At 51.0% G+C, this 27,585-nt stretch overlaps 2 protein-coding genes across 2 annotated transcripts; one reads left to right on the top strand and one right to left on the bottom strand.

The window, feature by feature from the left end:
• Positions 1-14,392: 14,392 nt before the first annotated feature.
• Positions 14,393-18,688, top strand: NCCRP1 (NCCRP1, F-box associated domain containing). The gene is made up of 6 exons (XM_040252805.1): positions 14,393-14,732; positions 15,679-15,741; positions 15,830-15,881; positions 16,715-16,810; positions 17,403-17,541; positions 17,672-18,688. The coding sequence occupies exons 1-6, from the start codon at positions 14,441-14,443 to the stop codon at positions 17,810-17,812; spliced, it is 783 nt and encodes a 260-aa protein (XP_040108739.1). The 5' UTR covers positions 14,393-14,440; the 3' UTR covers positions 17,813-18,688.
• Positions 18,689-20,411: 1,723 nt separating this feature from the next.
• SYCN (syncollin) lies at positions 20,412-20,870 on the bottom strand. Its single transcript, XM_040254096.1, has one exon. It carries the CDS (start codon positions 20,868-20,870, stop codon positions 20,412-20,414), a length of 459 nt encoding a protein of 152 aa, XP_040110030.1.
• Positions 20,871-27,585: the final 6,715 nt, after the last annotated feature.

The following is a 27,585-nucleotide window of genomic DNA, read 5'->3' as shown; positions in this document are numbered from 1 at the left end:
AGGTATTCCCACCTATACAAATTGTTCCGGAAAATAGAAAAAGAGGATAGCTCCCGGCTCCTTGCGGAAGCTGCTACACCCATGAGCCAAGAGCCAGCTAAGGCCAGTGGAGAAAAGATGGCTGTCTCTAACTCACAGTCCTGTGTGATGAGCTCACGCGATGCCCAGAGAGCTCTAGGTTTCGGGATGGGAATCACCCGTCCATTGCGTGGTGGGGCAGCTCTGCATGGTTCCATGGAGACGCCACTTATCGTCACCTTCAGTCCCCATCACTGCTGTATCAAGAAGGGTCTTGGGTGGTGTGAGGGCATCTCCTCCTCCAGACCTCCCTCCATGCAGATGGGGTCCCAGGGTATCGGTCAGCCTCTCCAGTTGTTTCCAGTGGGGTCCGGGAGCAGGGAGGGGCAGGGCTTAGTTCAGGGGGTTGGTTACCAAGGCACTGGGAAGACTGGAGGAGCCAGAGGGCCCAGCCGTGCAGTGGTCAGCTGCTCCATTGTGTCGCTCTTTGTGACCCCATGGACTGTAGCCCACCAGGCTCCTCTGTCCATGGGATTGTCCGCACAAGAATACTGGAGCAGGTTGCCATTGCCTCCTTCAAGGGATCTTCCCCACCCAGAAATCGAACCTGCATCTCCTGCATTGCAGGCAGATTTTTTACCGCTGAGCCAGTGACCCAGCCGGCAGTCATTTAAAGGCAGGAGGTCGCCGCCTCCTGGAGGCTGGAGTAACAAAGGAGTCAGGGCTGGAACAGGGTTGCTTTCCCCACTTTTGCCTTCTGCTCCCATTCCAGTGCCTCCTACCGCCAGGACCTCACTGACGTCCACTGGCAAGGCAGTTCTACGAGTTTTCAGGCTTCCCGCCTCTACAGAGGAGAAGGCAATGGCACCCCACTCCAGTACTCTTGCCTGGAAAATCCCATGGACGGAGGAGTAGGCTACAGTCCATGGGATCACAAAGAGTCGGACACGACTGAGCGACTTCACTTTCACTTTTCATTTTCATGCATTGGAGAAGGAAATGGCAACCCACTCATGTTCTTGCCTGGAGAATCCCAGGGACGGGGGAGCCTGGTGGGCTGCCGTCTATGGGGTCTCAGAGAGTCAGACACGACTTAAGCGACTTAGCAGCAGCAGCAGCAGCAGCAGCAGCCTCTACAGAACAAGGGAGCTCTTAGGAGCGCAAGTGGGGCAGAGCAGCAGCAGACGCGTACTTCCCAGCCACGTGGCCTGGAGGACTCCCTCTGTCCACATGTTACTGACCAGGCACCGAGTGAACGTTACCTCCGCTGCAGCAGGGGGCGCTCTGGGTGCCGGTCTGAACTGCAGACGCCCAGGAAGGGGAGTCAGGGATGTACTCACCTGTGGATCAGCGGTGTGTTTACACCGACCCGAAATGAGTGATTGAAACAAGTCAGACCGGTGGCTCTCAAAAGTGTGGTTCCTGGGCCAGCACCATCCCTGGGAACTTGCTGGAAATGCAAATTGCTAGGCCCCACGCCAGGCTGAATCAGAGACTCTGGGTGGTGCCAGCAATCTGTATGGTAACAAGCTTTCCAGGGGACGCGGATGCCCACTCAAGTCTGAGAACCACTGAGATCCGCAGTTGCTCTCGGTAAAAGGCCAAGGAGCGTGGGACGCAGCCCTGCTCAGTCAGCAGGGTCCCAGCCTCCTACCACCTTGCGGCTCCTCCATCCTAGGATTGCGGCCCCTCCCACGTGAATAGGAGGGCACGCCCCTTCCCTTTAAGGACGTGGTCCAAAGATATCCCCGTGGCCTTTTTGGCCTGAGTTAGTCACACGGCCACGCCCAGAAGCAAAGGGTATTGGGAAATGTAGTCTTTATTCTGGGCGGCTGTGCGTCTAAAACTTCTGTCACTACAAGATCTTGCTCTTCACTAGGTGTGCCAGGCTTCACGCCAGAAAACTCAGAGGCAGACCCAAGTGTACACAAGAGCAAACGGATGAGGGGCGGGGGCAATAGATAGTTTAATAACAATGTTGAGGAAATTGGTTCATCTTATCACTTCATGGGAAATAGATGGGGAAACAGTGGAAACAGTGTCAGATTTTATTTTGGGGGGCTCCAAAATCACTGCAGATGGTGATTGCAGCCATGAAATTAAAACACGCTTACTCCTTAGAAGGAAAGTTATGACCAACCTAGATAGCATATTCAAAAGCAGAGACATTACTTTGTCAACAAAGGTCCATCTAGTCAAGGCTATGGTTTTTCCAGTGGTCATGTATGGATGTGAGAGTTGGACTGTGAAGAAGGCTGAGCGCCGAAGAATTGATGCTTTTGAACTGTGGTGTTGGAGAAGACTCTTGAGAGTCCCTTGGACTGCAAGGAGATCCAACCAGTCCATTCTGAAGGAGATCAACCCTGGGATTTCTTTAGAAGGAATGATGCTGAAGCTGAAACTCCAGTACTTTGGCCACCTCATGCGAAGAGTCGACTCATTGGAAAAACTCTGATGCTGGGAGGGATTAGGGGCAGGAGGAGAAGGGGACGACAGAGGATGAGATGGCTGGATGGCATCACCGACTCGATGGACAAGAGTTGGGGTGAACTCCGGGAGTTGGTGATGGACAGGGAGGCCCGGCGCACTGCAGTCCATGGGGTCGCAAAGAGTCGGACACGACTGAGCAACTGAACTGATGGAAAATAAACTAACGCCTTACCAAACACAACACAAGGGAACCTGAGGTTGGTACTGTGCAGGGCAGTAGCCGCTATTCACATGTGCTTATTTACTTTTAAATTGAAATAAAATTAAATATTTAGTCTCTCTGTTGCACTACCCACATTTCACACGTTCAGTTGCTGCTTCTGGCCAGTGGCTGAGAATTACACATTAGAGATGTGAAAACTATTACCTTAGTTTATCAGACAGTGTTTCTCTAGCTGGATTAAACATCATCACCATGAAAGGTCAACTATAAAGTTGATGGAGGAAAATAATTGATAACCTAGGGGCAGAGAAGGGCTTCTGAAAACCCCAAAGGAATAAATTACAAAGGAAAAAATATCAGTTTGATTATGCCAAAATTTATTTTGTTCAAGGAAGGACATAATGGGCAAATGTACTGGGTTTCAGAATGGGAGAAAATATTTGCAAATCTTAACATCTTTAAGATATATTTTTTAAACAAGAAAAAGAGCATTCCTTACAGAAAAAAATGGGCATGCACAATGGTATAAACAAGCAACTAAGAAAAAAAATTCCAAAAACCAACAAGGATGTGCACAGGTGCTCAAACTCATTAATAATCAGAGAAACATAAATTCCAGAGACATCCTTGGTGGGCCAGTGGCTAAGACTCCAAGCTCAGAATTCAGGGGGTCCAGGTCAGGGAATTGTTAATATATCCCGCATGCCACAAGTAACTTTCCATGCTGCAACAGAAAAAAGAGCCCACTTGCTGCAACTAAAGATCATATGTGCTGTAATGAAGACCGATCTCAAGTGCTGCAACTAAGACCCAATGCCACAAATAAATTAATAATAAACATTTACTTTTTTTTTTAAAAAAAGCAAATTTTAACAATGAGCTGTCACTTTAACACTATGAATCTGGTAAAAATTAATGTCTGGCTTAGTCAAATGAAGTGCTGCAAGTATGAATCTCCTAACAATTCCACTCTTGGGTTACTTCCCAAAGAAATTCTCTCTTGGGACCGTGAGGGGGCGTGCCCAAGGATGTTCGCAGCAGCAGTATTTATGTGGGAGCTGAGGGCACAAGGCAAGGTTCCTGCGATGTCATCAGGACCCAGGGCCCACCTGTGCCTATAGCAAAAAGCCAAGCCAACCAAGTCTGCAAATCAAAAATTGTGTATATAAAATAATCCTGGCTTCCCGGGTGGCTCAGTGGTAACAAACCCGTCTGCCAATGCAGGAGACTTGGGTTTGATCCCTGGGTCAGGAAGATCCCCTGACAAAGGATATGGCAACTCATTCCAGTATTCTTGCCTGGGAAATTTGACGCACAGAGGAGCCTGGTGGGCTAAAGTCCATGGGATCCCAAAAGAGTTGGACATGACTAAACAGCAACATTTTGCAAGACCAAAAAAGAGACTTGTTCACACAATAGAATGACTCCCATGAGAAGAATGGGAAAAGGAGGGGCATAAAAGAAGGAATGAAAGAACAAGAGAGAGGTCTTGGGAGGAATAAAGGCCTTGAAGGCCATGATGAAGGTCTGTTTTGTAAGCAAAGGGCAACCCCCTTTGGTGTGGGTTGGGGTCTGGTTACAGGTATTTAAAATGAGAATTATCCAGGAGATTCTAACATGCAGCCAGGAATGAGAATGGCAGTTTATCTGCCACAGTAAGTCATTGTTGACCTCAAACTTCATGCCTGCCTCCCGCCATGTCCCACAGGGGAAGGGCCAAGGAATCATTCCACACCTTCCCCCATTTCACAGATGAGGAGACTGAGGTCACATGGCCTACAACGGCCAGGCCTAAAGCTGTGAGTCCCTCATGGGCTTTCTTCTTTAAAAAAAGATTGTTTATTTATTTATGGCTGTGCTGGGTTTTTCTTGCTGCCCTGACTTTTCTCTAGTTGCATTGAACGGGGGCTACTCTCCAGTTGTGGTGTGCAGGCTTCTCATTGTGGTGGCTTCTCTTGCTGCAGAGCACGAGCTCTAGGGCCCATGGGCTTCAGTAGTCGTGGCTGCCGGGCTCTAGGGCACAGGCTCAATAGTTGTGGCACGTGGGCTTAGTTGCTCCTCAGCATGTGGGATCTTCCCGGACTAGGGGTCGAACCGGTCTCCTGCGTTAGCAGCGGGTTTTTTTTTTTTTTACCACTGAGGCACCAAGGATGCCCTCATTGACTTTCTGAGCCAGGCCTCAGGCTGGGCAGAGAGGCTGCAACAGTGAGCAGGACGTTCCAACTCTGACACCCCAGGGCCAGACAAATGACATGGGGCAGGGGGAGGAAGTGGCCACACACAGGTCCCTTTGAAGGTCAGTGACTTCTCAGGGCTCCACAGCCTTGCAGAAGTTTGGTCTGATGATGCCAAATGTTCTGATTTTCCTCAAGAAATCTCCATGTTTGTGTGAAAGTCCTTGAATCTCAAAGGTAGGTCACTAATTAAAAACATTTAACAGTATCATATGGGCCAAGCAAAATTGAGGGAATAGTTAGCATTCATCAAAACCTTACGGTGTCCAGAGCTTTGCTGAGTTCCTAGTGTTACCTCATTTAACCCTGTACAGGCTTGAATAGTGTTCCCCTCTTCCCCCACCACCCTAAAAAGAAAAAAACCAGATACGTCCCCATGGAACCTGTAAGTGTGACCTTATTTGGAAAAGGGGACTTTGAGATGTGATTAAGGACCTTGAGGTGAGATCTTCCTGGCTTATCTGGGTGGGCCCTAAAACCAGTGACAAATGTCCTTATAAGAAAAAAAACAGGGAAATTTGAGACATCCATGAAGGCCTTGTGAAGACAGGCAGAGATTAGAGTCCTACGGCCATGAGTAAAACCACACCAGCAGCCTCTGGAAGCTGAAAGAGGCAGAAAAATCTCCTCCTAAAGCTCCAGAGGGAGCAAGTCCTTGCTGACACCTTGATTTCAGACTCTGTGCTTCCAGAACCATGAGAGAATACGTTTGTGCTGTTTCAAGCCGCCCCAGTGTGTGGCAATTCGTAATGGCAACCCCAGTCCTCCTAGGGCTTTCCCAGCGGCTCAGGCAATAAAGAATCCACCTGCATTAAAGGAGATCCAGGTTTGATCCCTGGGTCAGGAAGATCCCCTGCAGAAGGGCATGGCAACCCACTCCAGTATTCTTGCCTGGAGAATCCCAAGGACAGAGGAGCCAGGTGGGCTATAGTCCTTGGGGTCGCGAAGAGTCAGATACAACCGAGTGACTAACTCTCCAGGCTCACCAACCTTCCTAGCAGCCCTCTGAGGAAGTACCTTCCTCGTCCTGTTTTAACAGCTGGGACCCTGTGGAACAGAGACTCCGAGTCACCAGCCTGAGGTTACACAGCAAGAAAGTGGTCAAGGCAGGGTTCAAAGCCATCACCACGCCACAGCCTCCTGAAGACTGAGACTCTCTCCCTACTGCACCTGAGGGACCACAGGTCTGAGCAGGAAAGGGTCAGCCTCTGTCTTCTGGGGCTGCAGTCAACCAAACTAGGCCGGACCCCCAAAAAGAGACTCCAGAAGAGAGATGGCTGTTCTTGGAAAACGCTGAGAGGTGTTGGACTGGAGCAGGGGACAAGACAGGGCAGCAGACAGGGTCCTGACCTGTCGCTTGGGGGTTGGGGCCAGCTCACGGCCTTTTCCGGGTTGACCAAAGGTGTCTGCAGAAGTCTGAGGACCACTGGGTTAGACAGAATTAAACTCTCTCTTCCTTTCTTCCTCTCCCCCTCTCTTCTCTACACCTTTATCCCCAACTTTCTCTCTCTTATTCTGCCATTTAATCGTATTGAGTATTTGAACAGGTAACAGAAGCCCATGGTTCAAAATGTAAAAGATTCCAAAGGGACTAAATTGCAAAGTCAACCTTCCTTCCTCCACATGCCCCGCCCCTGGGTCCCCGTCCCCCAAGGCAGCCACCGAGACAAGTTTCTTGCATCTCCTTCCAGAAATGTATGCGCGTACCTAGAAATACCTATATGCGTATACTGGCGTATATTTCTACCTTGCACAAACGTTCGCAAAATGTGCACATCCTTCTACAACTTGCTCTATTGCGACCTAACGGTGTATTCTGGTGGTCGGTCCCAGGTGGGGTACATAAGCAACCTCGCCCGTGGTGATGGCTCAGTAGTATTCCGTGGTGCATATGAACCCTGATTTCACTGGAACAGCCTCTGCTGATGGGCGTTCAGGAAGCTTGCAGTGGTTTCCTAAGCAATGCCACAAGAGAGACCTTGCATGTACTTTCTTTCTGGCAAATTTATCTTGCCCCCTCGCCCTGCCTGCCCCTGGACTCCCACCTGCCCGCTGCCCCCAGGGGATGCCTTCTGGATATCTCTGACCTTCTGGATCCTTCCCTGGATCTGGTCAACTCCATTCCAGTCTCCATAAGCATCTCTGTTGTCTGCCTCTCTGCTTCAGCCTCTCTAGACTTCTCTGCCTCTCTTTCCTTCTGTCTCCATCCTCATCTCTGTCTCTCTTTGTTTTCCTCCTTACCAGCTTCCCTTGTCTTCCTCTTTCTCTCCCTCCATCCCATCTTGTTTCCCTCCTGTTATCTCCCAACTCATCCGGCCTCTCTGTCGCCCCCTACAAGGTGAAGCTGGCTCAACACATGTCCCCACCTCAGAGCCCAGTGGTTTCTCTCCCGGGATGTGGTACCCAACCCAGCACACCTTTCTCCCACCCTCACACTTCTCTTGACCTGGCTGGGCTCTCCCATCCTCTGCAGTCCTGGTGGAGAAGCCACCATCTGCTGGTCCAAGCCCTGGTGCCCTGGTGCCCACCCCCACCCTTTCTTTCTCTGTACCAGCAGGATTGGACCCTGGGCCCAACTGGCACTCCTGGGGGTGATACTGGTTTTTCATCAGGAGTCATGGGAAGCTAGACTGAAGCAGATTGGATGTGGCTTCTGGGCTAGACAGAGCCTCGTCCTCCTGTTGGGGACCCAGCCTTCTTGCCCTCCCTGCTCAAGAAACAGAGCAACCAGTCTGTGTCAACCCTGAGCTGGGGACAAATAACAAACCCCCACCCAAGGTCCTGCCCTGGTGAGGTTGACATTCTCACCAGGTGACACAGTTCATGACCAAGTGAACATACCCACATACTCATAGGTATTTAAAGACCACACGAAGTTCAAGAAAGAAAGAATGGGGTGTGGTGACAGACGAGAGCAGGGGCTAGGAAACTGACTGGTGGGGGAGAGCCCAAGTTGCTTTATATGAACCAATAGGGAACAATCACTGAGACTCATTGTTAGATAGAATAAAGGAAGAAGGGTGTGTGCCGTATGAAGAGATGACATTTGAATGGAGAGGAAGGAGGAGGCATGGAGTGGAAGACCTTGTAGGCAGAAGGCGAGGCATATGCAAAGGTCCTGAGGTGGGAAGGAAGTTGGCGGGTCAAGGACCAGCAAAAATACAGGACTTATGGTGGATGAGGAGGAGAGTGTGGACCGCCTCACATAGCAGGTGGGGAGGAGATAGACCCATGTTACAGATGAGAAGCTAAGCTTTGGAAAAAGGAAAGTCCTTTGCCCAAGAACACACAGGATAAGGGTGAGGATTGCTGAACTCAGGCAGCCTTCTGCTCCTCACCACTAGGACAGTGGTTCTTGGTGAGGGACCCCAGACCAGCAGCACAGCATCGCCTCTTGGGTCCACCCCAGAACCACCGAATCAGAGACTGGGGGGTGGGGGCTTCATTAGAGGTCCAGTGATGGAGACTCCACAGTTCCCCTGCAGGAATGGGTTCCATCCCTGGTTGGGGAACTAGGATCCCACATGCCGCAGGGCAACTGAACGCCACAACCACTGAGCCCACAAACTCCAGAGCCTGCGCCATGACTACACAGCCCTCGTGCCACAACTAAGACTGATGCAGCCAAATAAATAACTTTTTTAAAGGAGTGAGACACAAGGAAATGAGAGCAGAGGAAGGCCATGTGAGCACGGAGGCAGGGACAGGAGTGATTTGACCACAAGCCAAGGAATGCTGGCGCCACTGGGAGGTGGGAGAGGCGAGAAAGGCATCCTTCCTAGACCCTCTGAGGGGTTGCCACCTGCCCACTTGATTTCAGACTTTTGGCTTCTAGAACCATTAGAGAATAAATCTGTTTTGTAAGCCACCACACATGTGCTAATTTGCTGAGGCAGCCCTAAGAGATAAATCCACCGTTTGATGGGGCAGATGGAGCAGCGGACTCCAGCTCGACTTCCCACCTGGGGCAGAAGACAGAGCCCACCCAGGCTTCCCCCTGGCCGCTTCTGAGAACTCAGAATCTTCTTATGTGTGGAATTCAGAGATGCTGGGATGTAATGAAAGGGACAGAGATGGGGATGAGGTAAACTGGGACCAACTCAACGACTTAGAAGTGGGGCTGCAAACCAGAATCTGGGGTAGGGGAGAGTCTGGGGAGCCGGGAAGGGTGTCAGGAGAGCAGAGATGACTCACCAGATGGCTGGTGAGAAGGATCAAGATGCATAAGGAGCTTGGGCCCTAACCTGGGCCACCCTTGCAGGAGATGCAGACTCTGGGGCCAGACAGCAGAGGTTCCAATCCCAGCTCTGCCACTTTCTGGCTGTGTGACCTTGGGTGAGACACTTCACCTCTCTGTGCCTCAGTTTCTCCATCTGTAAAGTTGGTTTAATGATAATCCCTACCTTCCAGGGTGCATTTGATTTAATAGACATGGAGCACATAGTACCAGGCACACAGTAACTGCTCCACGGTTGCTATTACTGTTGTTTTTATCGTCTCATTCTGTTCCTCAGGTGTTGACATGGTGACGCCTCTCAGATTTGTGTCTCAGCCCTGATACCTGTCTTTGAACTCTGCCTTGTACATCCAGCTGCCCCCACCCCCACTATTGCCCCTTTAGATGTCCAGTACTGACATCTGGGGCTTCCCAGGTGGCTCAGTGGTAAAGAATCCTCCTACCAGTGCAGGACACATGGGTTTGTGTAGCAACCCACTCCAGTATTCTTGCCTGGGAAATCCCAATGACAGAGAAGCCTGGTGGGCTACAGGCCATAAGGTCATAATAGAGTTGGACACAACTTAGTGACTAAGCAACAATAACTGACATAGAATACTGACATAGAATAACTGAGATAGAATACTGCTTCCTGCTTCCTCCTCACCGTCAATCCTGTTCTGGCCTCATCTTCCCCTCTCTGCAAACGGTACCACCTTCTTCTGCCCATTGCTCAACCCTCGAGGCCAATCAAGCCTTTCCTCTCTGTCAAATCAACAAAGATATTCAATCTGTCCTCGGCCCGGCAGTCACTCCATGGCACCATTCTGGTCTTATCCACCCCCAGCTCCTTTCATATTGGTTCCCTGCACCCTCTGCCCACACTCAGCTAGAGATCAGTTCATCACTTCCCAGCTGAAACTTTCCCTGCAGTTTCACTGTGAATTTATTACACTTAGATAAATCCTACAGAGCTGCTCCCCACAATGCTCTATCTGATCTCATCTCCCCTGAGCTCCCTCCATTCCAGCCACACTGGCCTCCCTCCTGTTCCCCAAACCCACCACTCCTGGGCCTACCTTAGAGCCTTTACACTTGCTGTTGCCTCCTTTTCAGGTCTTTGCTCAAATGTCACCTCCTCCAAGAAGCCCTCCCTGACCACCTCAGCTAAAACGGGCTTCCTACCCACTCCTTTTCCCTGTCATTACAACCTTTTTCACCATCAGAGCGTTTAGTGCCGCTCATTAATTAGTTACTCACTGAGGGAATTCTCTGGTGGTTCAGTGGTTAGGACCCCATGCACATTAGGGTGCAGGTTCAATCCCTGGTCAAGAAACTAAGATCCCACGAGCCCAATGACTTGGCCAATAAAAGAAAGAAAGAAATTCTTAAATTGCTGAAGTCCATCCCTCCTCCCACAAGGAAGCTGCACAGGGATAGGAGTCTGTTCTTCCACAATTATATCACCAACACAGAGGGATTGGACACTGTGGATGTTTAATAAGTATTTATTGAAAGAATAAAAGGTAGTAGCCTATGAGGCCCACTATTCTACATCTTGCCTTTTTCACCCAATAGCCTTGTGGCTAGTGGTAAATAATCTGCCTGCCAATACCGGAGATGCAAGAGACACGGGTTCAGTCACTGCGTCAGGAAGATCCCCTGCGATGGAAACGGCAACCTACTCCAGTATTCTTGCCTGGGAGATCCCATAGACAGAGGAGCCTGGCAGGATACAGTCCATGAGGTTGCAAACAGTCAGACGTGACTGAGCAACCAAGGCGGGGGGGTGGGGGGTGGGGGGAAGGTGTGTTGCTATTTCCTGTCTGTATCAGGACTGCCGTGTCCTTTTGGCTTTTTTTACTGGGATATAATTTACATACAAAAAAATACACCCATTAATTTAAAAAAAATTTTTATTATTTTTGGCTGAATGCAGGATCTTAGTTCCCCAACCAGGGATCGAACCTTTGCCCCCTGCATTGCAGCATGAAGTTTTAACCACTGGTCCAGCAGGGAAGTCCCTAAACCCTTTTTTTCTTTCAGTTGCACTGGGTCTTTGTTGCTGTGCTCAGCCTTTCTCTAGCTATGGCAAGCAGGGGCAACTCTTTGTTGCAGTGCTCAGGCTTTTCATTGCAGTGGCTTCTCTTGTTGCGGAGCAGGATCTGTAGAGCACAGACTCAGTATTTGCGTTGCTTAGGCTTAGTTGCTCCCAGACATGTGGGATCTTCTCAGACCACAGACCAGGGATGGAACCCATGTCCCCTGCATTGGCAGGCGGATTCCTAACCATTGGACCACCAGGGAAGTCCCCCCGCCTCCCCCCCCATTCTAAAGATACAGTTTGATGAATTTTGGCAGGTGTATACTCCCATATAACTACCACCACAATTAAGATAAAGCTTTTTTCTCACCCCAGAAAGGCCACCCCTCTGCCCTACAGCCCAGGCAACCACCAACCTGCTTTCTTTGATTCTAGATCACTGTTTCAGAGCTTGAGTTCCCACACTGGGACCTTTGATGATCAGAAGGTGAAGAAAGGAGACACTGGAGATCTAATGTTGAAAGACACTTGGCTCTGTATGGCTCCTGGATTGCTCAGATTTAAGTAAAAATATTTCTCATAGTATGGAATGATAGGGTGGGTGTTTCTAAAATTTCAGATTCTGGGGTCCACAGGGACTGAATTAGACTCCTGGGCATAAGGTTTGAAAATACACTTTTTTTCTTTTTTCTTTTGGCCATGCCATGAGCCATGTGGGATCTTAGTTCCCTGACCAGGGATCGAACCCATGCCCCTTGCACTGAAAGTGCAAATCTTAACCACTGGACTGCCAAGGGAAGCCTCAAGATACACATTTAAAGTAAGTTCCCTGGGTGAATCTGGTGAGCCCTAAAGTTTGGGGATCACGTGATATGAAGATATGGGTGAGACAGAAGGGCATTCTGGGTAGAAAGAACTTTCTGAGCAAAATCCCTGAGATGGGCGAGAACAGGGACCAGAAATCCAGGGCCTCGAGTGCTGGCAGAGAGGTGGGATTTTTCCCCTGAGGGCACACTGGGGAGCCATGGCAGGTTTAAGCGGGGGAGTGACTACCTGTGTTTAACCTTTCATAAGACCCCTTTGACTGTGGCTGGTTTGTGTGTGTGTAAGAGAAGGGGCTGAGGACCCCAGGAGTGAGATAATGTGGACACCATGGCAGGAGAGAGGCAAACAGAGGAGGGGTGTTGATCCTCATTCTACAGATTTCCTGCCCTTTTTTTTTTTTTTTTGGTCTCTGGCTCTGAGCCACTCCCTGCCCTGGATTCTGACCTGGGGACAGCTCTGACTCCACTAGACAGACACTCCTCCTCCTGACTCTGTCCTTTCCTCCTCCTCCGATGAAGACAGGCAGGCAGCCAGGCATGGGTGTGGGTCTGTGCACTTGCAGTGGTGGTGGGAGTGTCTCCAGTTATGCGTGGATCATAGGTTCTGCAAGTATTTGGACACCTCTTGAAGACTTCTGGGTGAGCAGGGATACTGCACATGTTAGTTTGTCCCCTTCTGTGAGTCCTTCCTCCCCCCAGGTCCCTGGCTAATTCCCAGCTTTCCTAAGATAGGTCACTTCACCTCTTTTGCCTCTCAGTTCCCCAATCGGTCAATGGAGGAACTATTACCCGTCCCCACCTCCCAGGGTTGTTGTAAGACTTAATGAGTTAAAGGCAGACACTCAATAAATGTAACTATGTTCTCCCATCTGTTACTGTGTGAGCCACTGTTTCTGGGGGTAATTTGAATCTGTATCCCTGTGTATCACATGAAACTCCATGTCCAATTGGCCACATACCAGCTGTGCAACCTTGGGTGAGTTACTAGACCTCTCTGAGTCTCAGTAACTGAGACTTCTACTTTCAGTTATGGAGACTTCTACAAAAGTAGAAGTCTACAAAACGGATATAACAATAGTACCTATTTCCTATGGAAGATATGGAGATTAAATTAATTACTCCACCTAAAGAATTTAGAACAATGCCTGGCACACAGGCGTTAATTACACGAGCATCATCATTTGGGTGTGAGCTCCAGTCCATATGTCTGCAGAATGTGTCTGTCAGCATCTTGCGGGAATCTGGGGCGGGAAGCATGTGGGGTTATCTGGGGTGGTATGGAACCAGGCCTGTGAGGGAGCCCTCTGGTTTTTCATCTGTGAAATGGAGATAACAACAGCTCCCTACTCAGGGGTGGTGTGCAAGCTGGATGCTGGGGTGCGTGGATCCACCATATTCATTCACCTATGATCCACCATATTCATTCACTATTATCTTTTCTTTACATATAAAATGCCCGTAATAGTAGCACCTATGTTGTTAGGGGATGAAATGAACTTGTAAAAGCTTAGGACAACATCTAGCAAGCAGAAAGCGCTCACTGTACCGCTTGTTACTGGTAACTTATGTGGGGCTGAGCCTGTGCTTACCTGGACAGGCTGTGCGATGCGGCAAGGGCAGGATGTGGGCGTGGCCATCTGGCCCTTCAGGTTCATCTGCCACCCCACTGCCTCCGCACCCCCGACCTCCTGCCCCCGCCATCGCTCCAGCCCTGACTCCAAACCCCCTATGACCTCCCAGGGAGGAGGTTTGGCCAGCCTGCACCGCCTGCCCAACCCCAGGAAGAGATGCAAGGCACCCCAATATCCAGGAGGGGTTACTACCTCCCTTTCTGACACTATCTCAGTGTCTCCCTCCGGTCCCCCATCTCTGTGACTCCCCATCTCTAGCTCAGAGTCTCTCTGGGTCTCTCTCTCCCCCCCCACCCCACCCCACCCCACTATGCTTCCGGGACAAGAAATAGCAGGTCCCAAGTTTGTGTCCCAAGTGAGGGCAGAGAAGGAACAAGCAGAGGCGGGACTCCCCTCCCACCCCCACCCCTTACAGCATGCTCAGCTGACGGGGAGATTGCGGGAGGGGGGAGAGGGGGGCTTCATTAATTAAGCTTTCCTCCAGCCACGCGGGATGTTAACGAGGTGGATGGGCCTCATTAGAGAGCCGAGCCCTGGCATTAGCGCATGGGTCACACCCCTCTCCAGGGCTGATGTCTGGGGAAACTGGAGCAGGAGGCTTGAGAAACCCAGCTGGGCTGGGACCCGGACTTCTGCAGGCTGGGAGAAGGAGGGGCTGGGACCTGGGCTCCCGAGCCCTAGGGAGGAGGGTCTGGGAGCCCGGATCCTTCCCCCAACACACCCCTCTACTTAAAAGCCAGTCGAGGCGCTCCGCCCTCTCCCGCCCCGGGTTCACCCCGAACCCTGCGGAAGAGCCGGGACAGTCACCCAGACCTAAGCGATGGAGAAGGTGCGGGAAAGACTGGAGCTCGGCAGCGGGATGGAGGAACCCGCGAGCCCCCAGGAGCCAGAGTCGCCGCCCCCGCCTCCATTGCCGCCTTCGCCCGCGGCCCCTGAGACCCCCGGGCTCCCTGCGCCCGAGTCTCCAACCGAGGCCCACGCGCGGCAGCTGCTGCTGCAAGAGTGGGCGCCGCCGAGAGGGAGCCTGGAGCTGCCCCCGCGCCTCACCTGGAAGCTGCTCTTCCTGCGGCGGCCGCTCTACCGCAACCTACTGCGCTCGCCCAACCCCGAAGGTGCGGGGCCGTGGTCCGCGCCAGGCTGGAGCAGCCGGGAGGCCGCCACGCCTCCGTCTCCTTCCCCCTGGCTCGCTCACCTAGGCCGTCGGTCTCCTCTTCTCTTTGCTTCCTTGTCTCTCTTACTCTGCTTTCGGTCTCTGTCTCTTGATGTCTCCCTCTGTGTTTTTATTCCTCTGCATCCTTCTCTGGGGCTTCCCCGATGGATGGCACAGCGGTAAAGAATCCACCTGCACTGTAGGAGATGCAGAAGACGCAGGTTCGATCCCTGGGTCGGGAAGATCCCCTGGAGGAGGGCATGGCAACCCACTCCAGTATTCTTGCCTGAAGAATCCCATGGACAGAGGAGCCTAGTGGGCTCCAATCCATGGGGTCGCAAAGAATCTGACATGCCTGAGCGACCGAGCAGCCGTGCATTCTAGCACTTCCTTCTCTGTCCCTTTTTCTCTCAGCGTGTCTCTTTGCCTCACTTGCATCTCTGTCTCTTTCTACATCTTGTGTCTCTATCTCTCACAGGGTCTGTCTCACCCTGTATCTCTTCGACCCTCCTCCCATGCTACCGTTCCGTCGCTCAGTCATTCCGACTCTTTGCGACCCCATGGACTGCAGCACGCCAGGCTTCCCTGTCCTTCACTCTCTCTTGGAGCTATCTGCCTCCTCCCATATTCTCTCTCTTTTTCTTGGTTCCTCTCTCTCTTTCTCCTTCTGTTCCTCCCCCTCTCGCCACAACGCCCTCCCACTCCGAGCACTGGCCCTCTGACCCCAGGACATTCTCAGGGCTCTCCCTGGGCCCTGACTCACTCCCCGCTGCCTGGCTGGTCTGGTCTGGCAGGCGGGGCATTGATTCCCGTCCTTCCAGCCGAGTCCAGCTGGCACGGAGTGGGGAGCCTGCAGGAAGGAGGGCAGCTTCAGCACGCCTGAGGCTCCGCTTCCCTGCGCGTTTCAGGCATCAACATTTATGAGCCAGCGCCCCCTACCGGTCCCACCCAGCAACCCCTGGAGGCTCTGGGTAAGCGCCCGAAGGCTAGCCCCATGCTGTGGAAGGGGTGGCCCTGGAGAAGGGGCAAGTTCTAATCTGTTGCTCCTCCACCCGCCAGGCAATTTCCGCGGCTGGCACATCAGGACTGAGAAACTCCAGCAGAACCTCAGGTGAGTGGCCGGGACACCCGTGGCCTGCATTTGATTCCCTCTTCTGGCCTCCCTCGCTGTGGGACCTGGAAAAGCTCTATTTACCTCTCTGGGCCCTTGTCTCCGGCTCTGTAAACAGGATGAGTCCTAAGAGCATGCCCATAAAACACATGGCATTAGGGTCTTGCCAGTTTGCACATAGTAGGTGTTCCATGACGTGCTTAGTCACTCAGTTCGCGTCCAACTCTTTGCAACCCCATGGACGGTAGCCCACCAGGCTCCTCTGTTCATGGAATGCTCCAAGCGGGAATACTGGAGTGGGTTGCCATTCCCTTCTCCAGGGGATCTTCCCGACTCAGGGATCCAGCCCGGGTCTCCGGCACTGCCGGCGGATTCTTTACCGCTTGAACCACCAGGGAAGCCTAGCAGTTAATACTGTTCCTATTCCCAGCCTCTTTCTGTGGGAATGGGAGAGTCACCTAGGCCACCAGCTGTCTGCCTTTAAACCGGGCCCCCTTTCTGCGTTGTGGGTAGGATGCCGCAACTCAGGGGCTCCGAGTCACAGGCACTTGGGTCCAGCTCCGCCACTTCTTTGCTGCTCGATCTTGCTAAGTCACTTCCCCGTGTGCACCGCGGTTTCCCCATCTGCAACACAGGATTCAGGATGCATCACCCTCAGAGAAGCTCACAGGAGCCGAGACTGTGAGGGGCTGAGTGGCTGATCAGCCCCCATAGGCCAGTGCCCTTGACGTCTTTAGGAGGGTGAGACGATCAGAGTGTCCCACTTCTGGGGGCCCGGTTGACCTGAGAGAATGCCGGCAGATGGCAGCCCTCCCCCGTGCCCTCTCTCACAGCTGGACGGTGAAGCAGCAGTGCGTGGACCTTCTGGCCGAAGGCTTGTGGGAGGAGCTACTGGACGACGAGCAGCCGCGTATCACGGTCATGGACTGGTACGTGCCTCCGCCCCACCCACCTGCCCAGCCAGGTGGCCCACGTGGGCTCCCCAAAGCGCATGCTCCCTGAGACCCTCCTGCCACTGGGGGACCCAGCCCTTTCCATCTCTCTGGCCCTTTTTGGCCTGAATCTTTCTGTTCTTGAAATATTCCAGCCCAGAGCCTCTTCTTTCTTCCTTGGATGTTGGTCACCCTCTTTTCTTGAGAGGGACTCCCCCCTCTATTTGGCTGCATCTCACAGCTTGAAGGATCTCAGTTCCTCAACCAGGAATTGAACTCAGGCCACGGGGAGCCTTCCCTGACCACTCCCAGGCTGGGTCAGATGCATTATGCTCCCGTACCCCGAATGTCCCCTATTGCATCCCTGACCATGCCTAATTGTCGCTTCCTAATGACATGTCCACCTCCCCCACTGGACCATTATTAATCCCATGAGAGCAGGGCGTAGGGTTGTCTTGGTCACTGCCGCGTCACAAGCAGCACCCAGCCCCGGTGCACATAGTGGGTGCCAGTGGGTGTGTGTGTGGAATGGCAACCGTACCAGGAGTAGGGGCTGTGGTGGCAGCTGAAGGCCCGCCCCCCACCCCAGGTTCGAGGACAGCCGGCTGGACGCGTGTGTGTATGAGCTGCACGTCTGGCTGCTGGCGGCTGACCGCAGCACAGTCATCGCCCAGCACCATGTGGCCCCCCGCACCTCCGGGAGAGGCCCTCCCGGCCGCTGGATCCAGGTGAGACGCCCTACCCCGGCCACCACCCCCAAACGTGCTTTCATGTCCCAAGACCTCACAGAGGGAGGAGAGAGCGCAGGGCTTATGGGTCCCTAATGAGAACTTCTTCCTGACCCCGGTGCTGCCCCAGGTGTCCCACGTATTCCGCCAGTACGGCCCTGGCGTCCGCTTTGTCCACTTCCTGCACAAGACCAAGAACCGGATGGAGCATGGTGGGCTGCGGCGGACAAGGGTGACCGACTCTTCTGTGTCTGTGCAATTCAGGGAGTGACTGGCTGACCCTGGGCCCCTCCTGACCTCTTATGATACAAGATACCAACCCCTCAGCGACTCCTTATTCCCTTACCACTTCTGATATCTTAGCATCTCTCTGAACCCCTAGCAGCTCCTTAAGCCTTAGAAGTCCCTAATGGTTAGTACCTCCTGACCCTTAAGCTCCACCATGTTCCCTGAGCACCCCGCTTCTCCCTTTATACCCTCCTGTCCCCTTGGCTGCTCCTGGATCACATATTACCTCCTATGCCCTGTAATCCTGCCTGGGCCTTGGCTTCTCATTTGACATCTTCACACATCTTTGACTGTCTGTCTCGCTGGCATTTTCACTGCACTCTCTGCATGAGGGCAGTGGCCACTTCTTCCTGAGTCAGTGCTTAACAAGATAATAGGGCTCAATAAATGTTTGTTGACTGAATGAATAAATACATGTGCCCAAGGAATGCTGTTTCCATGGTGTTTGCTCCTTAGAACTTCACGTTCATTTCCCACTTGCACGTCCTCTAATCCTTGATCTCCAGCGCCTCCCTTGACCTCTGATCTCTTATGTTCCAAATTTATGGCCTCTTGGCATCTCTACTTACCTCCCTCTTCTCCCATGTCTCTTAACTCTCAGAATGTCCCCAGATTTCCTTCCTCCCTCCAATCCCATCTTATCATCCCCCAGAGCTTCCCTCTACTTCTCCTCCTCCCAAGACCCCTCATTGCCCCTCTTTTACTCCTCCAGAGCCCCCAAACCCAGGTACTCATCAAGGGTCCTTATCCTTAGGAGTAGTAAATTGCAAATTTGAATTTTCAGAAATATGCAAATTAGAATGAAAGTATTCTCCATGTGTTGGAGCCTGGAGCATTAAAAGAATTTCACAACCCATGAGTCCTGGGCTGTGGGCAGATCACAAAACAGACCCTGGACCTACATGGGGCAGAGTCCTTGAAGGCCTCTTACCATGGTACGTATGAATCCTGAGAGAGTCTTGAGGTCCCTGGCAGGCCTGAACATCTGGTGTGGGGAGAGGGGGATTCAGAAAATGGCTATCCACCAAAAAGTGTGGAAAGCATTTCAGTGTTTAACAATCAGCCAGCCGTGTGACTTCTCTGGTAGTCCTGTGGCTAAGACTCTGGGCTCCCAATGTAGGGGGCCCAGGTTCCATCCTTGTTCAGGGAACTAGATCCCACATGCCACAGCTAAGACCCAGCGTGCATGCTCAGTCATGTCTGACTCTTTGCAACCCTGTGAACTATAGCCCTCCAGGTTCCTCTGTCCGTGGAATTTTCCAGGCAAGAATACTGGGGTGAGTTGCCATTTCCTACTCCAGGGGCTCTTCCTGACCCAGGGACTGAACCAGTCCTTGCATCTCTTGCATCTCTTGCACTGGCAGGCAGATTCTTTACTACTGCACCACCTGGAAATCCCATGACCTGATACAAGTCATATTTTTAAAAATGAGCCAGCAGTACCATTACTTGTCACACAGATGCCCTATGGGTATGTGCACATGTGTGCACACCTAAATCCATGCACGTGCCCCCACAGGATCTATGCATGTGTCCCCATCCACAGCAGGTACTATGGGCTGACCCAGCCCTGACCACCCTGCTCCCTCCTCCATTCCCGACCCCACATCTGCGTGGACTTGGGGCCCAGACACAAGCAGATAGCAGACAGAGATGGCTTCATAAAGTCTGTATTACAGGGAAGGCAATATGAGGGCAGGCAGAAAGCTCTGTTCTCCTGGGTCTTACAGACTTCAGCAGACCCCATGGACAAGGCCAGGTGAGGGGCTCAGCACTTTGTGAGGGCTGGAGATGAGCGATCTCGTAAGGTATCATTTGCAACTGCAACAGAATCGAAAATTATTGCCAGGGGGTGCCAGGCCTCAGAGGTTTATGGTAGGAGGGATTCTAGAAGCCTGAGATGGGGGTGGGGCTGGGGCTGGGCTCCAAATTCAGGGGCTGGGCATCCTGGCCTGGGAGTTTGGGGCTGGGGGTTCTTGGGGGTAGAGGGGCAGGTGGGTGGTTTTAGAGGGTGCCCTGGGTGGATCTAGGGCCGCGGGGTCTGTGAGTTTGGGTATGTGTCCAGGGTGGGCTCAGGGACCTCCAAAGTTGGGCCTGGAGGCTTCAGAACCTTAATGGGGGCACTGGAACCAGTTTCTGGGGCCAAGGCTGATGCTGATGAGAAGAGTGGAGCATGAGGGCTAGAGAGGGTATTCCTGGAATTAGGTCTGGGGTCTTGAGGTCTAGGTCAGTCAGGTTTAGAATCTGCAAGCCCCAGAGTTGGGTCTGAGAGCCCTGGGATCTGATGATCTAGGAGGATGAGGAAGGACTAGCTTTGGTTCTGGGGGCTTCAAAGTGAGGGGGTTGATGGCTTCCCATCACCAGACTAGGCTGTAGGTCACCAGAGATCACCTGCCCTCTCCTGAGAGTGCAGCTATCTGGTGGGTAGGCAAGTGGGCAATTCAGGGAGGTGGGAGGGGGAGCCCCCAGAGTGAAGACTGGATTGAGTCTGGGAATCTCAGAGTTGGGTCTGGGAGATCTAAGGGGCATGGGCTTGGGGGAAGGGGCGTGGGGGAGGAGAAGAGGGACCTCGGGAACTGGTTCTAAGGACGCTCAGTTTGGGTCAGAGGCTCAGGGGTCTGGGTGGTGGGGCCGGCGGGCGGGCACCTGCAGTAGACGGAGGAGATGGCGTTGGACCAGTCCCCGAAGAGGCCGCGGCGGTACTCCTCCAGGCGCGGGTAGCTACCGGCCGAGAACTTGCGCGACTTGCCCTCCTTGCCGCGACCGGACCACACGGTGAGCTCGCAGCGCTGGCCCACCACGATCGAGGAGATGACTTTCGTCCAGTCCGAGGGCAGGTAGGGCAGATCGGCGCCCGACTCCAAGGAGAGCACGGCGCCGGCGCAGCAGTTCTCGTAGTAGGGGTCGCTCTTGTCGTAGAGCTTGGCGCACGTGCGTGTCCCGTCGGCGTTCTTCAGGTCGGCGGACGCCGGGCAGGCGCCTCGGACGCCGGGGACGGCCAACAGGGCCAGGGTCAGCAGCAGTGGGCACAGCGGGGACATGGTGACGCTGCGAGGCCGAGTCCCCGCTCCCTTTTATGCGCCCGACCCGTGGGAAGCGAAAAGCTGCGAGATAAGGACTTGGGGAGGGAAAGCGAGGACGCCCGGGAGCAGGGAGACTTCCCAACCTACATCAGAACCCACAACCGCGCGAACAGGACGGACTTTATTTGCATAAAACTCAGCTGCTTAAGACGGAATGTAGCAAATGACAGGACCTGTGGCTTGGAATACAGAGGGTAGCATAGGGTTAATACTTATTGGGGGGGAGCTCTTAAAAAATGACAGCGAGTGAACAACCCCCTCCTACTTCCAAATAGGGAGAGGCCCAAAGAAGGGGAGGGGAGCTGGGCCTCCGTGCCAGCCATGTACCCTTCCCCCCCAGGCAGGCCCTTGGGAAAGGACAAGCTGGAGATAAGGAGAGACAGACCTTGAAAGGGAAGGGAGAGATGGGAGGGAGGGGATGAGAAGGGAGTCCCCCCCCCACCTCCCCAGGAGCAGATCTTCCAGAGCAAGGTTGAGAAGTTAGCTAGACATATTTGCAGGATGAAAATCATTGCAAGGTAATATACAAAAGGCTTGGGGGGGGGGGGGTTTGCAACACTTGGAACAGCACAGAATTAGTAGTTATTATATATAAAGATATATAACTACCAGGGCTTCCCTGGTAGTTCAGAGGTTAAAGCGTCTGCCCGCAATGTGGGAGACCCGGGTTCGATCCCTGGGTTGGGAAGATCCCCTGTAGAAGGAAATGGCAACCCACTCCAGTATTCTTGCCTAGAGAATCCCATGGACGGAGGAGCCTGGTGGGCTACAGTCCACGGGGTCACAAAGAGTCAGACACAACTGAGCGACTTGACTTCACTTCACTACATATATAAAGATGGAAAGAATACAGGGACGAAAAAAAAAAAAAAGAATACAGGGACGAATTGTATTTTAAAAAAAGATCTTAATGAACCAGATTACTACAATGGTGTGGTTAGTCACCCAGAGCCAGACATTCTGGAGTGCAAAGTCAAGTGGGACTTAAGAAGCATTGCTGTTAATAAAGCTAATGGATGTGATGAAATTCCAGCAGAACTATTCAAATCCCTAAAAGATGATGGTTTTGCATTCATTATCCCAGCAAATCTGGAAGACCCAGAAGTGGCCACAGGACTGGAAAAGGTCGATCCTCATTCCAATTCCCAAGAAGGGCAGTACCAAAGAATGTGCTAACCATCGGACAATTGCACTCACTTCCCCTGCTAGTAAGGTCATGCTTAAAATCGTGCATGCTAGGCCTCAGCATTATTCGAACCAAGAAGCTCCAGATGTCCAAGCTGGGTTTAGAAAAGGAAGAGGAACCAGAGATCAAATTGCCAACATTCGCTGGATTATAGAGAAAGCAAGGGAATTTCAGAGAAACATCTATCTCTGTTTCATCGACTACGCTAAAACCTTTGTGTGGATCATGACAAACTGTGGAAAGCTCTTAGAAAGATGGGAATACCAGACCATCTTACCTGTCTCCTAAGAAACCTGTATTCGGGTCAAGAAGCAACAGTTGGAACCCTGTATGGAACACCTGATTGGTTCAAGATGGAGAAAGGAGTATGACAGGGCTGTCTGCTGTCACCCAGTTTGTTTACCCTATATGCTGAGCACATTATGAGAAATGCTGGGCTGGATGAGTTACAAGCTGGAATCAAGATAGGTGGGAGAAGCACCACCAACCTCAGATATGCAGATGATACCACTCTAATGGCAGAAAGTGAAAAGGAATTAAAGAGCTTCTTGTTGAGGGTGAAGGAGCCAGCTTAAGACTACATATATTAAAAATACTAAGATCCTGGCATCTGGCCCCATTACTGCATGGCAAATAGAAGGGGGAAAGGTGAAAGTAGTGACAGATTTCCATTTCTTGGGCTCCAAAAATCACTGTGGACAGTGACTGCAGACATGAAATCAGAAGACCATTGCTTCTTGGCAGGAAAACAATGACAAACCTAGACAGTGTGTTGAAAAGCAGAGACATTGCTCTGCGGACAAAGGTCCATATAGTCAAGGCTATGGTCTTCCCAGTGGTCACATTCGGTTGTGAGAGCTGGACCATAAAGAAGGCAGAACACCAAAGAACTGATGCCTTTGAACTGTAGTTCTGGAGAAGACTCCTGAAAGTTCCTTGGACAGCAAGGAGATCAAACCAGTCAGTCTTAAGGGAGATCAACCCTGAATATTCACTGGAAGGACTGATGCTGAAGCTGAAGCTCCAGTAGTTTGGTCATCTGATGCAAACAGACAGTCTTTCCCTGATGCTGGGAAAGACTGAAGGCAGAAGGAGAAGAGGCGTCAGAGGATGAGATGGTTGGACGGCATCACTGATGCAAAGAACATGAACTTCGGCAAACTCCAGTCAATAGTGAGGGACAGGGAGGCCTGGCGTGCTGCAGTCCATGGGGTTGCAAAGAGTTGGACACAACTGGGCGACTGAACAACGACAACATATATAAAGAGGACTTACAAACTGACAAGATATCAAACAACACCCTCTGCCACCTACCCCAAGAAGGACAAGTCAAGGAAGGGGAGAGGGAAGGAAGAAGGTGCCACTGTCCCCCCACCCCAGAATTCTCACTCCCAAGGAACTAGGTTTTCTTAACCAAGATTGGAAATCTTGCATCTATAAAATAAACAGGGGACTTCCCTGATGGTCCACTGGCTAAGACTCCACACTCCCAATGCAGAGGTGCTGGGTTCCATCCCCAGTCAGGGAACTAGATCCCACATGCCACAACTAGGACACAGCACAGCCAAATAAATAGATATTTTTAAAAATAAAATAAACAAAGGATAGGTTAAACTGCATAAAACTTAAACATTTTGTATAGCAACAAAGAGAAAAACATAATCTGGGGAAAAATAGACAATTTTTGTAACATGAATGTTTACTGATCAGCAAGTCAAAATGGTACAAACCAAAGGCAAAACTAAGGGGCTGTACAGGAAGGCTAGGACCTCAGGGACAGGAGGCCCCTGGCATCTGGGAGTCTGGCCAAGGCCCTTCAGAAGTTCTCTGGAATCCCTGGCCTCCTGCCAGATGAGAACAGGGTCAGGTGTGTGAATGAGCTGATCAGATAGGTAGTGGTTCAAGTCTGTGGCTCTGTGGGTGAGTCCAAGTCTGGGTCTCAGTTTCCTCATCTGTAAAATGGGTGACATTTCTTCCTACACTATAGGATTGCTATGAAGATTACAAGGGATAGTAGAAAAGTACAGGGGCTAGAGGAACAGCCTATGGAGCCAGGCCGCCTGGAGCCAGATCCCAGCACCTCCATGAGCTTTCTCAAACGACTCTACCTCAGGGTCTCATGGAGACAAGGACGGGCGGTATCCACCTCAGGATGCTGGTGTAAGGAGTAAATGCAATAATCCACATAACAGCACTTAAAGTAAGGCCCTTGCTATGTGCCATATGAGTGTTTGCCTCTTCTTCTTCTTTTTTCCATCTTTACTTGGCTGCGCTGGGTCCCAGTTGCGGCGCATGAGATCCACTGTCTTAGTTGCAGCGTACTGAATCTTGAGCTGCGGCTCGTGGGATTTAGTTCCCTGACCAGGGACTGAACCTGGGCCCCTGCTTTGGAAGTTTGGAGTCCTTAGCCTCTCGCCCACCAGGGAGGTCCTTGCCATATTCTTATTATGAAAGCCCTTAGCATGGTGCCTGGCACACAACAAAACTCAACAGACGTACACCAGCACCCCACCACGCTGACAACAATCTGCTGTTATCCACAGCCACTCGGCTAACCCTGCTCCCTCCCGTTCTAGACACCGTCTTCTGCTTTGCCCAGGGTGGCGTAGGAGTTAAAAAGCCAAAGGCTGGAGACACTAAGAACTAGGTTCACATTTTGACTGTCACCTTACTGAGTGACCTTGGGCAAGTGAACTCATCTCTCTGAACGTTTCCTCCTGTCTTCCAAAGGATAATACAAAATGATGATAGAAACAGAAAATGATAATAGAATTACTATCTAAAGTAATTTATAGCCAATAAAATTCTATTTAAAATATTAGGAACAATTCACATAATTATTTATAAATATAATATATGTACTTAATTGTGATGGTGAATAACTACAATAGTACAAATATAAATATGTTGTGGTTTAGTCGATAAATTGGGTCTGACTCTTTTGTGACCTCATGGACTGTAGCTCACCAGGCTTCTCTGCCCATGGGATTGCCCAGGCAAGAATAGTGGAGTGGGTTGCTATTTCCTTCTCCAGGGATCTTCCCTACCCAGGGATCAAACCCACATCTCCTGCATTGACCGGTGGATTCTTTACCAGTGAGCCACCTGGGAAGCCCCAAATATAAATATATTTATAAATGACAGTATAAATATAAGTATTAAACAAGTACAAATATAAGTACAAAGGATAGTGCCTGGCACACAGTAAATCACAATTAACAGAAACTGTTAGGACTATTCTTACAATGATTCTGAGACCCTGTACCCTGGCCTGACCCGGCCCCAAATCAAACCTGGATCCTTCTCCCTCCTTTCCTCTCGTGACTATGAAATCTAATCTCCAGCTGCTAACTTCCCAGCGGTCCTCCTTAACTTCAGGGACACAGAGTCCCCACCCTCCCAGCTCTTCGAGGGCTGGACTTGGGGACAGACACAGTTACCCAGAGTCCCAGCCACCCAGGAGGGCCGTGAACTTCAGACACAGAGAGCAGCATGGGATGGGGAGGAGACCCTGACAGGGACAGGAATGCAGGGCGCTCTGGGGCACAGAGTCAGAGAGAGTCCACGGAGACCCAGGGCATGGGCACAGCATCCCCAACCCAGGGACACACACACAAGTTGAGGGAAGGTAGGGACACCCCTTCACGCCTCAGTATCACTGATGGTCACTGATACTCACTGGTGAATCCTAGAGGATTAAGTGTAGACATACGCTTGATACACAGTGCCAGAGAAACACGGCCTCAGACAATGTCTTGCAACAGAATCACACGCCCACCATCACTGACAAAGCCCCAGTTCTCAACCACTCCCACCCTATGCTCTATGAAATCTCAAAATCACAAAACTCCATGCAAACATCTAACATGCCCACGTGAGCACTCACTAGGCATCTTCCTCTGGAAACAATTTCCTTGCTGTTAGTAACATAAACTGGACAAACGGTAGAAAACTAAACATCTCTTTACTGCACTTTTTTTTTTTTCTTCAAACGAAAGAATGTCCTGCCCTTGAGGAGCCCATGAGCCCTTGAGAAAGTTAGATGGTAAATCAATAATTCAAACACAATGAAAAGAGCTATTACAGGGGTGTTGCAAAGGACTCCGGGAATACAGTGGGAGGAACAGCAGGGTTTTTTTTTTTTAATCCACTGATATATTTTTATTTGAACAATGTGAAAAAAAATTTCCCTTTTTACATCTCATGTCTTGATATGACATTTTTCATCAGACCATAAAAAATATATGGGTATACATGTGAAAGTGCTAATAGAAGAAAAAAGAAAGTTTTGTCTCAATCTGGGTAGAATCTAAACATAAATAACATTATGAAAATGCTAAATCTGCTGCATGAATACAGGAAAATATTCAAATCAGTACTTAAACTTACACTGGGTCACTGGAATGAATCACTTTTTTAATGACAGATCACTGAGAGGGGTCATTTCTATATAATTCTCAAGGGCTGATATAACCCTCCAAACCAACCCTGACTGTTTGGTTTGGAAGCAGCAGTTCTCAAAACGTGATCTCTGGACCAACAGCATCCATCAGCATTCCCTGGAAACTAGTGAGAAATGTAGATTCTCAGCTCCACCCCAGTTCTATGAATCAGAAACTCTAGGGATGGGGCCCAACAGTCTGAGCTTGCTTGTTTGTGGCTTTGCTTCGAGGGGGTGTTGTCCAGGCTGGCTTGAGGGATCTTAGTTCCTAACACACACCCTGGACTATAAAAGCACAGAGTCCTAACCACTAGACCCCCAGGAATTCCCAACACTCGGAGATTGTTTGTTTGTTTAAGATTTATTTATTCATTTATGACTATGCTAGGTCTTCAGTGCTGCACTCCAGCTTTTCTCTAGCTGCAGTGAGTGGGGCTACTCTCTAGTTGTAGCGGCTTCAGTAGTAGCAGCTCCCAGGCTCTAGAGCACAGGCTCAGTGGTTGTAGCAAACGGGCTTAGTTGCTCTGAAGCATGTGGGGTCTTCCTGGGCAGGGATCAAACTTGTGTCCCATGTGTTAGTAGGTGGATTCTCAACCAATGGACCACCAAGGATACCCTCCAACAGTCTGAGTTTTAAACGCACTCCTGGTGCCTTGATGCTGGAGTTTGAGAACACTGGGTCAGGGCTTTGGTCTTTGAAGACTTCATATGTCACTGTTTATTATATCTAGAATTTTCTATATTAATAGCTCAATTTGCTCAACTCCTAGAAAGTTTATTTCATATATTTTTCCAAACAAATTAAGCCAAATTCCATTAACAATAGAAAAAGGAACATCTCTTGGGCTCCATGATGGAGTCTCATTAGACCATACCTGGAAGCCAAATTTCTGGAATGTACTTGAACCTTCTCCAGTGCAGACAAAAGGTCACTCCTCATCTAACTTCAAGACACACAGCTGAAGACCATTTTCTCAGCTACATCTGCTTCAGGCGAGGCACCTATCTGGAAGCCTCCCTGGGTCCCATGGTCCCCTGGTGCTGTA

Source organism: Oryx dammah, unplaced genomic scaffold, assembly GCF_014754425.2.
Source record: "Oryx dammah isolate SB20612 unplaced genomic scaffold, SCBI_Odam_1.1 HiC_scaffold_13, whole genome shotgun sequence".
Classification (NCBI taxonomy): Eukaryota; Metazoa; Chordata; class Mammalia; order Artiodactyla; family Bovidae; genus Oryx; species Oryx dammah.
Note: the sequence above shows the minus strand (reverse complement) of the source record. Positions and strands in the feature narration are given on the sequence as shown.